The sequence below is a fragment of the Phoca vitulina genome, unplaced genomic scaffold, assembly GCF_004348235.1.
Source record: "Phoca vitulina isolate PV1807 unplaced genomic scaffold, GSC_HSeal_1.0 scaffold3, whole genome shotgun sequence".
Classification (NCBI taxonomy): Eukaryota; Metazoa; Chordata; class Mammalia; order Carnivora; family Phocidae; genus Phoca; species Phoca vitulina.
Window position 1 is genome coordinate 65,223,672 of NW_022589706.1, and position 13,331 is coordinate 65,237,002.

Sequence of the window (13,331 nt, forward strand, 5' to 3'; positions counted from 1 at the left end):
GTCTCTAATGCACTGCTTTATGCAGATGGGTCTATAAATATTAGTAATGATCAAAGACTGAGTCCAGGGTCCAAAATCAGTGTTCATAGGTTCCAGTGAGAGTTACTGACAAAATGTTCAACACCCCAGTATTTCTTTAGCTCTGATCTTGATGTTGTTATATGAGGCAATTTCTTTTGTTCTTAATCAAAATTTTTAACTACACAAATAATAAATGGATACTTCCTTGTGGAAAAAAATGTTAAAATATTCCTTAAACCACCACACTACCACTCACTTCCACCTTAATCTGGTGCTCCTTCTTGGTAGATTTTTGTAAAGTGAATCCTTTCAGACCTTTGCTACATATTAACATGCATGCAGAAAAATAACTGGCAGATTCATTTTGAAAGGTAAATTAACATGTCTCTCATTAGGATATAAGTGACTTACTTTTTACTCAAGTTTGCCCAGGTAGAGGCTTTCTCAGTTTAAAACTGATAGTATGCCTTTAAGTTACGTAAAAAATGTTAAAGGTTGATTTAATTTTGCAAAATGGAATTCTATACAACTCTTTCAGTATTCTAATGAGGCTGAGTCTTCTGTGGCAAGCAGAAGTGAGTAGCAGAGAGCTGGTACTTTGAGATGATCCTCTGGGAGCTCCTTCAGGAAAACAACAGTGACATAATGCTATTTTGTCATTTCACTTGGCTTTTTCTCTTTTTTATTAAATCAGATTTGGTTTTTGAAATTAAGGATTAAGTCTTTGTTTTTTCTTTGCATTTATTGTGTATGTTAGGTGATAGGGGAAGTAATAGAAGGTGAAATCTTTGGAAGATTTAGCTGAGTGATTTTTATTACAAGAAAGCCTGTTGCAAAGTCTTTCATATGCACAAAGCGAAAGAAGGAAAAGATTTTCCATTCTTTGAAGCAACATTTCTTCTAACATGGAGCCACTTTGATTTATTATGTTTAAACTGTATTGATGAATGATAGTTTTAATGACAAAGCGAATTTTGTGTTTTGAAGTATATTGATATTTTTCTGTAATGTGTGAAAAATGTTCCCTAGATGTTAGGTTGTTGGACTAGAGAAACCTGGGAAAAAAGGGCCAGAAGATGGACTGTAAAAGTCAAGAGGGGTGGTTTTCAAAATAAAGTCACTTGCACAAGAGTAAGAACCCAAACCTGCTACCCTTCTGCCTCTCACTTTGTGACATGTTTTATCACCAATCTCTAAACCAGGGTTGCCCAACTTTTGTGAATAGACTCGCAAGTTTTTCGTTTTGTTTTATCTTTCATACATTCAAATCAGAATGGCATAGTGCTGCTCCTAAAACAGTAAAAAGACTCCTTCTTTTCCAAAATTAACGTACGTTGTTAATTTGAGGATTTTTTCCTTTCCTTCCTGCCAAATGTCTCTTCCAGGCCTTGGGAGGTGAATACACTGGAGAAATTACACTCTATCCCCCAAGGGAGAATTAAACTTTTAAATGTGAGTTCTAGAGAGAGTTGGTCACATCTATCAGAGGCAGGTCTGTGTGAAGTGGCCAGTCAAGGGTGATAAATGGGTAGTCAGCTGTGCACAGCCTGCCCCGTGGGCCCAGGGTTGCCATGGAAGCGCCCAATGGCATCCAGCGATCCTGCATGACTAACCTAGATTAGCAGCAGGGCCTGTGGGCTCCAGCCTGGAAGAAGGTGCTGCCCCACAGCTCACGCTCACCGTGGGCCTTCCTGTTACTGTCTTTTCCTCCTTCCACATACGTTCCTCTCCTTTTTGAGTGCAAGGGAAGGTGACAAAGAGGATCGCTCTCATTAATCCATACAGAGCTGTGATTTCTTCATTTTATCACAGTGTTTTACCACACCCACCCATAACCCCAAGGAGGAGCATTTGAAAAGTCAGAGTCAATGTGCCCTGACAGGCCCCAGCATGGGCTTGACTAAATGACTGCATTCGGGGGCTGAATGGGCAGCTTCGAATTCCTCAGGAGTTTCACCACCTCTCCGAAAGCGAGAGCATCCTTGCGTGTTTTAGACTCCCCAGCTTCGCTCGGGCTCCTGTGTGGATTAGAAGGGCGGAATTCCGTCTGTGGCACAGTCCCCCTTCGCAGTGCCTTGTGCACTTGTGTTCTGCAGGGCACACCAGGCTCTGGAAACTGAAGCCTGGGGTTTCCCTTTTGGTCTTTCATGTTCGCTTAAAAAAAAAGTGGAGGGAGGTGGTTTGTTGCACTTTGCAGAGATCTTTTTGAAGCATCAGCACTGCATCTCTGCAGATGGTGGACAGTAGTATACGACCCCAAAGCAACAATGTGGCGACTGACAGTATTTCCCTCTTTTATTTAGGCAGACCAGTGGTGGAACTCCTGGCCATCTGCTGGGTGGTCAGACTCTGCATCCTCCCCACACCCCCCCCCGGGCCTTGTTTGTGAATGCCACCCTCAGTTGCTTCAGATCATCCTGTGACTTGGTGGTCTTTTTCTCCCCAGGTGGGGGCTCCTGGGCTGACCAGACAACTGGCATCAAGGCCCAAGGAACATGGCTTAGGTCAGTGGCCAGAAGTTACTGGGAGGGGAGCCCAATATCGGGCATGGAATGGCAGCTTTGGTGCAAGTTTATTTACAGCCTGTCCTTGAAAGAAATTAATGTGAAGAGCCCCTTAGCATGTTGGAGATGACTTGTGAATCCAGAGGTTATTATGGGCCAGGGACCTCAAATCTGTAAGTTAAAAAGGGGCTCCAAAAAAAAAAAAAAGGCTCTAAAATAAGAATTTTAGTACAGCTTTTATAACTGGAGGAGTAACTTCGTGCTGCCGGCCATCCCTTTCTCCAAGGGCTCTCTGTCAGGTCCGTAGGCAAAGACAGACCCGTGTGAATACATTTAACCAAACACATTTTGTGGCTCTGAGATTGCTCAGCTGGCAGGGGTAAAACCTCACTTATCGATGTGTACCTCTTTAAGAACAAGGAATTATGAGTGATTGTGAGTGAACACACGTACAGCATGCCTTCTTTGTTGTTGCCCTATTTAACAGAGCCTTGCTGTGCAGGACTTGCTAGCAGAACTGTGATTAAGAATACATGCTTTTTGCCAAGCAGACCTGCATTCAAATTTTAAGGTCTATCATTTAACACCAAGTTAATCTCCGAGCTTTACCTTTTTTTTTTTTCCCACCTAGAAAATGGGGTTCATAATCTCCCTCTCACAGAGTTGTTGTGAAAATTAAATAGGACACTGGTGTGATGTGCCTAAGTCCGTGCTGACCAAATAACAGACATTAAGTGGTGGCAGTCCTTGGCAACCTGCTGTTGCTGTCATCATTGTTCCTGTTTTTGGTAAGCTTTATTAAAGTGATCCATAGAGCCCAAGAAGAGTACTCTTGTACTCCTCAGAACCACCTAGAAACTTGTTAAACATGCAGATCTCAGGCCCCGCATCAGATCTACTGACTCAGAAACTCGGTGGCGGAGGGGAGGGGTCTCTGCGCTCCACGTTCTAACAGGTCCTCCAGGTGATTCTAGTGCTAACTGGTTCGGGAACCTCTCAATCTAATACAAAATGCTCTGTGGAGAGCAGGGAAGGAGCACTTGTCGCTCACTCTGTTCTGTGTGGAACAATGAGAAAGTCTGACCGTGAAAGGCTGACGTTGGGATGAGGTTATCCTGAGAGGGAGAATGTTTTTCTCCTCCACACCAGAGGAAAAACGCCACCTTTAATTAAATGAAGTGATAGCCAACTTGTAATTATTCAATCGTAATTAACAGTCTGTGAATCATGTAGGACGTGTACTGCTACCTAAAATCCCCTCATTTAAAATTCTTCCGTCTACCCGTTCTTTGCTTGCACCTTGAATTAAAAATGATGTGTAAGGCTGAACAGTGATTTACTTACTCATGCTACTAATTGTGTTGATATTTTTAAAATTTATGTTTCCCCCAATGTCAAAATGGAAACAAGAAAAAAAATATTCGTGAAAAAATTTGCCTACGAACCTTAACAAACTATTCTTTAAATCATTGCAAACTTAGAGGAAGTAAAAACCAAATAAACCAGAAAGCTCCCCAGTATGACTGGTAAAACCTGGTCAGTGGCAAGGAGAAGGTAGACAATCCAGAAGAATGAGGGCTCATAGCCTATCCTGTGTAGTCCTGGGAATTATGGACTGGTCACTTCCTGTCTCTTCTGCCTTCCCCTGCCCTGCGCAGGAGTCTTGGGGAGTGAGACCCAAGGGACAGTGTGGGGGGAGAGTGAGTTTCTCTCACTAGGTCCAAACCTCCTAAAACTCATCCTACCAGTGCCACTCGTGAGGTCTTTCCTCATCTCACAATTTTGGGGTTTTTCAGTTGAAGGGTAGTGGTTAATTAAAAAAAAAACACATTCAAAGCTTGTTTCAAAATTGGTATAGTATTACATATGTCTGCCAATAAAATGTTGGTGTGGGTTTTAACTTTTTTTAAACTAATGAAGTAAAACCTTTAATTAAGCAGAGTCCTTAATTTAATAGGATTTCTTCCCTGTGGGAGGTACCTTGATTTTTGAATCACATAGCAATAAGCCAGTGTTAGGAATGTTGTAAAATTGGGTTCTTATTATTTCCATAGCAATTTTTATTATTTGAGAACTAAAACCTAGAAGTGTGTGGTAAAACTTAACCGAACTGATACTGAGATAAGACTGTGCTGATTAATTTAGAAATACTTCAGTACTTTTAAGCCAGGGTAGTTTTTCTTAAAGGTATGTGTGGAGTTGATGGGAAAATTACGTGAGGACCCCAGGCATCCTGATGATGGTTGGGGTGCTACTTGTTCACACCCTCACTTTTCAGTCTGGAACTGAGAATTTTGCCATTTGGGGTTATCTTTTTGGAGACAAAGGTAGCAATTCAGAAGTGGGCAGGGACTCTCGCATTGTAACCAGCAGAATCAGAAAGGGAGAGAATAGTGAAGCAGATGCCCTTGGGAAGCTGCTTCTCCTCCTCTGTGTACCCCGTGTGGGGTCCCTGTACCACGTAGCTTTGGAAAAGGGAAGCTTGGCTATTCAGGTTGCTCACAGGACAGTAGCGTGCCCCACCCCCTCTGCAAACAAAGTGGCTGTAAAAGAAGTTTGAAGGAAAAAAGTTATTTCCTGATCAACCCTCTTTTTGGCTTCCATGGAGCTAATGTTACATGATTTTTTTTTTTTTTTTTTTTGAGCCAATGAGGAATTACCAAAATTATAAAATAACTGAAAGGAATTCCTGAGTGGTCAAGTCCACTGTGCTTCTTTCAACCAGAAATAAATCTAACTGTCCAAAACTTGTGAGATTCAGACTGTTAAAGAAGACTCCGTAGACAGTTTCCGGTTTAGTTTTTTTTTCTCAACTTCTTTCAGTATGTTGACTAACAAAAATTGTTCACTCTGTAGTTCTCTTATAAAGTAGGCCATCGAGATATCCATCGTTTAGGGAAAGTTTTTGTTCCGGTGGACTAAGCAGGGAATTCTTTTCCACATCCAGGTGAATTTAGCCAGGTAGCTTAAGGCTATGGAAATAGCAGAAAATCACTTTTTAGATGGCTATTTTTTTAAATTGTTTTTGCATATGTCTTCCAGAGTTAATTTTTTTTAATTACAAGTAAGTTTTTAAAAATATGCTGTAAGCATAGTGGCTGTTTTTTAATTAAAAAAAATATTTAATGACTGGTTTTTATGCAAAGTACCATGCGTTAGCATCAGGAGAGAGATAAATGAGAGGTTCTACTTTGATGGAGTTCACATTCTAGGGGAAAGGGGAGGAGGAGAGAGAAGCAATCAGTATGTTCTATCAGCACAGGGTTGGTGGATTTGAGGAAGCCTTTGGAGTGGGTGTCATTGGAACCACTCGAGATTTGCTGGTAGCTGAAAATTGGGGATGAGGGTGTGAGGTTGAGAGAGAAGCGGAGGAAATTTGTGTGATTAGAATGAAAGCATCAAAGTCCAGAGTACCAATGAGGAGCAGGGAATAGTCTGGTATCCCTGGAATATAGAGATGGTTTGCAGGAGAATCCTATTTCATGCGCAAGCTGATCCTGGAAGAATTGGTTATCATTCAGGGTTCTGGGGTGGGGATTAGAATGTAAAAGTTTGGGGAATGGATATGACCGACGGTAGAATGCATGTGGCAGGCCTGCAGGGAAACAGTGGGGTAATATCTAGAGTAGATCTGTACCAGATTCTTGGGGGGATTTTAATGCCAAAGCAAGGATTTAGAGTTTATTCTGCAGCAGCAAAGAGCCATCAAATGCCTCTTATTTTAAAATGTGGATAGTGGCATGAGAACCACAGCTTTATAGATTGGATTTCTTTCCATGAGAAGGCTAGTTTAGAGGGACAAGATGTTGGGGAGGCAAGGAGACCAGTAAGTAGGCTCTTGTCAAAGGAAGTAAGAGAAGTCATGAGAGCAGAGAGGCCAGGAAAAAGGGGTGTCTGAGATCAGGGCTAGAGTTTCTAAAGGTACATATGGTCTTGGCAAGACAATTTAATGTTTTCCTACTTGTTTATTCACATAATATTGGGGGGGGGGGGAATTCAGTAGCTACCCTAGAAGCAAGTGTATGAGGGCAAAAGTCAGTTTATAGTTCTTACCTTCATTATTCTTATATATCACATGTGGGGGTCAGGAGGGTGTGGCCTGTGTTGCCCACCTGAGGCAGGCCCACTTTTGGTTTACATGCTAGCTAAAACTGCTCTCTTGTTGGTTTCCTTCTCTGCCATTTGTTTGTCAGCGAATGCATTTTCAACCCCTTTTGGTGCCAGGGCTTGATGATTTAGGATGTATTTTTATGTGGTTTAAGTAGGGCAATCAGATTATCAGACTTCTTGGTAGGTAAAGCTGACATCTAAAATTGGATTTTCCCATCCATGACATTTGAAATGAGAAATAAAAATTATCTTTTCGGGTTTAACATGCCAAGACACTCCCAGTAGAATAAGCTGAGAATAAAGTAAATGCTGTTTTGGGTGCTTGGTAATCTTTTAATTATGAAATAAGCCTTTTGATTTTAATCTTCCAAAATGTATAATACTGATCCAGGAAAACAGCCTTTTTAAAGTTCACATCCTGCTGACTCCTTCAGATGAAAAGCTCCTACCTCTACCCCATATTTTGCAAGCTGGAAGTAAAAATATCATTAATCTTGTCTCTGTTCCACGACTGCCTATAAAAGACTGTTCAGTTTGGAGTCAGTCCTGAGCCATGAAGGCAGTACTCCAGAGTGAATGCTTAGGTTTCTGGAGCCAGGACCCAAGGCCCGGAGGGTCACAGCCTTAATCCAGGAGTGGGTTGAGGGATTTAGGCCTTCTTTAAAACCTCTCCCTTGTCATCACTTCTTGTTGACCTCTTCTGGCCTCCCTCACACATGTACATATGCATAGCAAAACTTGGACACTGATACATTTTTATTATTTTTGTTCTTTTGTGGCATCTGAAACAGCTTGTACAATGAAGACAGAAACCTGCTTCGAATTAGAGAGAAGGAAAGACGCAACCAGGAAGCTCACCAAGACAAAGAGGCATTTTCTGAAAAGATCCCCCTTTTTGGAGAGCCCTACAAGGTATTTATTTATTGGATACTAGAAAGCCTGATTTATCACCGTATTTAACTCTGTGATGAAAGTGAGTTTGAACAAGGGCCACACGTGAAAATAAGACAACTTATCTTAGATTGTCTTTGAAAATAAACTATGAAAATTCTCTGAACCTTGTTATTCAAATTGCCAAAGTTTGTGGTCTTCTTTTGTAATGTTAATTTCCTGTCTTTAGTAATATTTGTCCAGGACAGGCTTCTCAACAGGGAAATTGAGTTGAAACTGCATGTTAAATGTTATATTACACATTAAATTGAAGTGTTTTTTTCCCCTTTAAATGGCACTATGTAACATCATTTATTAAATGATGATTTTCCTTAGATTTTTTTTCGCAGTATCTAACTCTGCTATCTTTTTCCAGACAGAAAAAGGTGATGAGCTATCCAGTCGAATACAGAACATGTTGGGAAACTATGAAGAAGTGAAGGAGTTCCTTAGTAGCAAGTCCCACCCTCATCACTTGGATGCTTCTGAAAATAGGTTGGGAAGGCCAAGATATCCTTTATTTCCTGAGAAGGGGAGCAGCATTCCATCCCACTCCTTCCACACTAGTGCCCACCACCAGCCTATTAACACTCCTGCCTCTGGACCACTTCCTGTTGGTAACATTAGCCACAATCCAAAGATGGCACAGCCAAGAATGGAACCAATGTCAAATCCTCATGTCAAAAGCTATGGCCCACCAGACAACCAGCACCCGACCCAAGATCGCCTCGGTCAGGAGGGGTGCAGCTCCAGTCATCACAAAAAGGGTGACCGCAGGGCTGATGGAGACCGCTGTGCTTTGGTGACAGACTCTGCTCCAGAGAGGGAGCTCTCTCCCTTACTCTCCTTGCCTTCCCCAGTGCCCCCCCTGTCACCTGTACATTCCAACCAGCAAACTCTTCCCAGGACACAAGGAAGCAGCAAGGTTCACAACAGTAACAGTAACAATAAAGGCTATTGCCCAGCCAAATCTCCCAAAGACCTCGTGGTAAAGGTCCACGATAAAGAGACTCCTCAAGACAATTTAGTGGCAGTTGCCAGCCTTGGGGTGGCCCCTCCCCAGCCACCTTCTCAGACTTTCCCCCCACCCTCCCTCCCCTCAAAAACTGTTGCAATGCAGCAGAAGCCCACAGCTTATGTCCGGCCCATGGATGGTCAAGATCAGGCTCCTAATGAGTCTCCTGAACTGAAACCCCTGCCGGAAGACTACCGGCAACAGACCTTTGAAAAAACAGATTTAAAAGTGCCTGCCAAAGCCAAGCTCACCAAGCTGAAGATGCCGTCTCAGTCAGCTGAGGTGAGTGGAATTTCGTATCTGGGGCAATTCCAGTGTGAAGGAAAATTCGAGATGGAAGTTTCTGGAGAACTGGGGACCTGGGTGTCAATGGCTTTTGGGTTGTGAGATTCCTTTTTGGCTTTAGGATCTTGTTGCCCCACAGAGAACTCAGGTCTGAGAGGAATTACTGATGACAGATATTGAAATGTGATTTTCAGGAAGGTTTCTTTTCTTTTTTTTTTTAGTTTTTACTGAGCCATAATTTAGATGCTGTAAAATACAGAGATCATGAGTACACAGTTTGCTGTGTTTTGAAAAATGTATACACCTGTATAACGCACAACCCAGTTACGGTATTTATCATGAGAAAGTTTCAGGAAGGTTTTGAGCTGTCATTGGTTTTTTTGTTTTTGTTTTTACTTGTTTGAGGGAACACTGACTTCTTTAACATTGTAGAGCAAAAGGGGGGAGGGGTAATACTTCCTCAGCCCCAGTTATTCTGAGATCCAAACCATAAAAAAGTAAAATTAAGAGGTTAAAATGTTGAAGGCAAAGTATTTCTAAAGATTTGTTTCCTGTCAATTACAAGAAAATATGAAACTAAAGTTCTGTTCTAATATATTTTTGTTTACCATCTAAGAAAGAAGACTGGGGGTGTCGGTGACGTCCCATTTGAGAGAGAGTCACAAATACTGTACAGAATGTTATTCAGCAATGGCTTTTTCAAGTAACCAAAATACTTTATCTTTTTAAACAAACAAACAAAAATTCCTTTTTCTGCCCCTTTGGTAAATGGCAGCATTGTGTTTGAATGAAGAGAATCAGAGCACACATCTTATCACTGAAATTCTAAATTAGTAACAGTTACTCCAAAATTCAGATTAGTAGAAATGTTTGAAGTGAATTTGTCTGAAAACTTATCTGTTAAGGTAATGTCCTTGGTTTAGTCACATCTATTGTATAAACCATCTAATTTGCATATCCATTGCTCAAAGGCTTCTGTGTGTACCCAGATAGCAGTCTTAGGTGGTGCTAGAAGGTAAAATTCCTTAAGGCTTAAAAACAAAACCCAAACAGACTCTAGGATGATTAGCTGGAAAGATAACCCTTACCTTGAAGGAGGAAAATCTGTTCCTCTGGGGTGTCAGCTTTTGGTTTAGAAGAGGTTATAGCTCTGTCCACAGTCAGTTGAGCTGGAGTGAGTTTGGATGTCTTCAGAATGGGACTTGTGTGGAGGCTGAGGAAAAATGGGAAAGGGGGAGGACAGCAAGTGGTAGAAGTGACCAAGATGGCAGAACTCTGCCTTTAACCTCTTAAGTCATGAAGATTCACCGTAATGAGATATTTACCAAACATTTTGTGCTGTGCTGGAAGGAGGGGTAGGCAGCAAATTAGGGCAGAGTGGAATGAAGTGAGATTCCACCCTCATAATGGCCAGTCAGCCTGCCTTATAATTTGTACAGTGAAGAACTTAGTGGGGTTTTCTTTGCTTTGTTTATCAAATAAGGTGTGTTCTGTTTTCCCAGGTTAAAAAAAAGCAGATAAGGGGGGAATTTAAACCTATTTTCTTAAAAAAGAAAAAAAAAACCCCAAGCAACTAAAAATTGCTTTAAAACAAATTTAAGACAAATCAGCAAACATCTGCATTGTTTACCAAATGCTCAACCATATGCTTAAGTGCGGGGTGGGATGCCAAGCAAGTACTGGTCCCTGCCACAGGCGAGGCGACTGTCTGGTGTGTAGATCAGCCTCCACACAGGAAACAATTAGAGAACAGTTGAGTCCAGAGTATCCTACTACTTGGTGCTTAGAGAAAGTTTCAAATGGCAGTCTTAAAGCTGGGAACCTAGTTGCTATGTTCAACCAATTGGATTTCCAGTAGACCTTCGAGGGGAGAGAGTCCTGGTTAACTTTTTGCTTCCTTGGTGAAAAAGAGTTAAGCCAAGTTGAGATTTCTCTAAGGCCTCAAAGCTCCTCAGATTTAATATGTATTTCAAACTTAGGACCATGCCAGATGGCCCTTGAATATTTTCTGAGTGGATATTTGAAACGAGCAAACTCCTCCATGGGTTTGGTGATTGGAGAATGGGGTTTTCCTGGCACAGGGTCACCTGCCGTCTCCAGCAGTCTGAGTAGATGTAAACTTGTTGTCTTCGGCCCGTGTTTGCTGTGAGCGTTCATTTTAATATGCTGGCTCTGTCTAGTTTCTGTTGGGGCTTCTCATGCTAGTGGCAGCTGGGGCTCCAACTGCCTTGGAGCCCCGGGCAGATGCAGGGTGCCGCAAAACCAGTGTGAAGGGGGAGTTCAGAGCTAAGATCTTGGCGTGCAGGGGCAGTAAATCTGGGAAGCAGGGTTATTAAGATCTCAAATTTTAATATTCTGATGAATCAAAGGAAAGCATAGAGATGGGGGTCAGAAGAAGCAGGGAATTCACCCCAAAGCAGGTAAACTCTGGATGTAGAACCAGAACATGAGCAATACCTTGGGCTGTTTGTGACGTTGGGGCAGAAGGATAGAGGATGGGGATAGAGGAAGTTGGCTGTTGGTAGCCCTGACAGAAGGGGCATGGGGGTGGCTAAGTGGTTTTCCTTTATTTGCTTAATTTGTCCTAAGTCAAGTCAGAGGAGGTTCTCTTTCCTGGCTTTCCGAGTGTGAGGGTTTTGCGGTTTGTTTCTTCGCCGCCACCCCCTTCCCCATGGCTTCCACGAAACAGTATTTTAAAAAATGAACCAAACTGGGAAAATCATCTTGTCCGCCTGGCTCTCCTTCATTCTCAAGCCACATCCATGTGAATTCCTTACACCACACTGTCCTTTCATTTCGTGGAGACAAACGTGGTTTGTGTATTTTAGTTGGTTCTCCTAAAAAAATGATATTCTTTTCTGGAATAAGTCATTCTCACAGTTAAAACGTAGTCTTTCCTAGAATCCTACAGGGAAAAAAAAATGATCAAAAGGTCAGTATTCTGACCACATAGAGGCCTGGCTCACAAAAATCTGCACTTGGTTTTTCTGTGGGCGTGTCAGTTTTAGTTTTGTGTCAACTGGAAGATGCGTAGCAGCTTGAAATGACCCATCTGAGGGGTACGGCCAGGACTCGGTGATCTTATGTGGATACCTTCCAGCTGTAGAGTTGCCACGTCAGATGGACCTGCCCAAGTGGAAGGTTGAGATTCCTCTCTATCCTTTTTTTTTTTTTTTTTTTTAAGATTTTACTTGAGACAGCACAAGCAACAGTGGGGAAGGGGCAGAGGGAGAGGGAGAAGCAGGCCCCCCACTGATCAGGGAACCTGAAGCTGGGCTCCATCCCAGGACCCTGAGATCATGACCTGAGCCAAAGGCAGATGTTTGACTGACTGAGCCACCCAGGTGCCCCTCTTTTCTTTCTCTCTTCTTTTTTTTCTTTCTTTCTTTTCTTTCATTTCTTCCTTTCTTTTCTTTCTTTTTTTTCCTTTCTGTCTTTTCTTTCTTCCTTTCAGTAGCCTCCATGCCCAGCGTGGAGCCCAACACAGGGCTTGAACTCATGACCCGGAGATTAAGACCTGAGCTGAGATCAAGAGTCAGATGCTCGACCAACTGAGCCACCCAGTTGTCCCTATCCCTCTTTTCTGCCTGAAGATATCAAATGAAAGTGGGAGAAAAACTGTGGCATCTCTGTGTTGTGTTCCTGAGCACGGACCCCAGGATGGGGAGTGGGGGGATTAGATACAGGATTTATGAAATAGATGTTTTATTGAAACAGAGAAATGGAATAAGACGAGATGGGCATTTTAAATTGTATACTGGATTTAGAATATTAGACTTTTAAAGCTAAATGTACAGCCCTTTCATTTTGCAACTAAGGCCTTGGAGGAGGCAGTCACATAGTTTTGCTGAAATTTAGAGTTAGTAGCAGGGCCAGAGCTCAGACTCTCCGTTCTATTATGATCTTTCTACTTCTGCTTGTTAAGTACAAATGGAGACGGCTGGAAGATCTGGAGCAGGGCAGTGATGTAGCTTTCTTTTTTGAAAAAAATCATTCTGGTTTCTAGGTGGAAATGGCTTGAGGGGCAAGGGTGGAAGCAGGGAGACCAGGTAGGGGTTGAGAAATGAGGATGGCTTGGAGTAAGGTAATAGGAGTGGATGTGGTGCAGACGGGGCCAATTCCAGATGTGTTTGACGGGGGACTGGTGGGGCTTCGGTTGGCTGGAGATGGGAGTGTGCCTGAGGTGAGGGAAAGTGATGCATCAAGGGTTGTTTTACTTGATAGGTCTGGATGCTGGGATGATAACTGCTGCTGAGGGGGGACTTGACCTGGGTGGACAAGTTTGGAGGGAAAACCAGGAGCTCTGAGTAAATCAGATAATAAGTTTGAGATGCCGTTATTTGTCCAGGTAGATGTGACAAGTTGGCAGTCGTAGGTAGTAGGCCAGCTCAGAGAAAGTGTTAAGACTGGAAATGATAAGTTTGGGCTATGTTTGCATATAGAAGTATTTAAAGCTTTGGGACTAG

At 42.4% G+C, this 13,331-nt stretch overlaps 1 protein-coding gene across 4 annotated transcripts in view; it reads left to right on the forward strand.

Moving 5' to 3' along the window:
* Positions 1 to 13,331, forward strand: part of AFF1 (AF4/FMR2 family member 1) — a 203,216-nt gene that overhangs the window by 99,945 nt on the left and 89,940 nt on the right. For all 4 annotated transcript variants that reach the window (XM_032400746.1, XM_032400747.1, XM_032400745.1 and 1 more), the window contains 2 exons: positions 7,427 to 7,547; positions 7,942 to 8,862. In XM_032400746.1, coding sequence (XP_032256637.1) covers positions 7,427 to 7,547; positions 7,942 to 8,862 — 1,042 coding nt within the window. The remainder of the gene's footprint in view (positions 1 to 7,426; positions 7,548 to 7,941; positions 8,863 to 13,331) is intronic.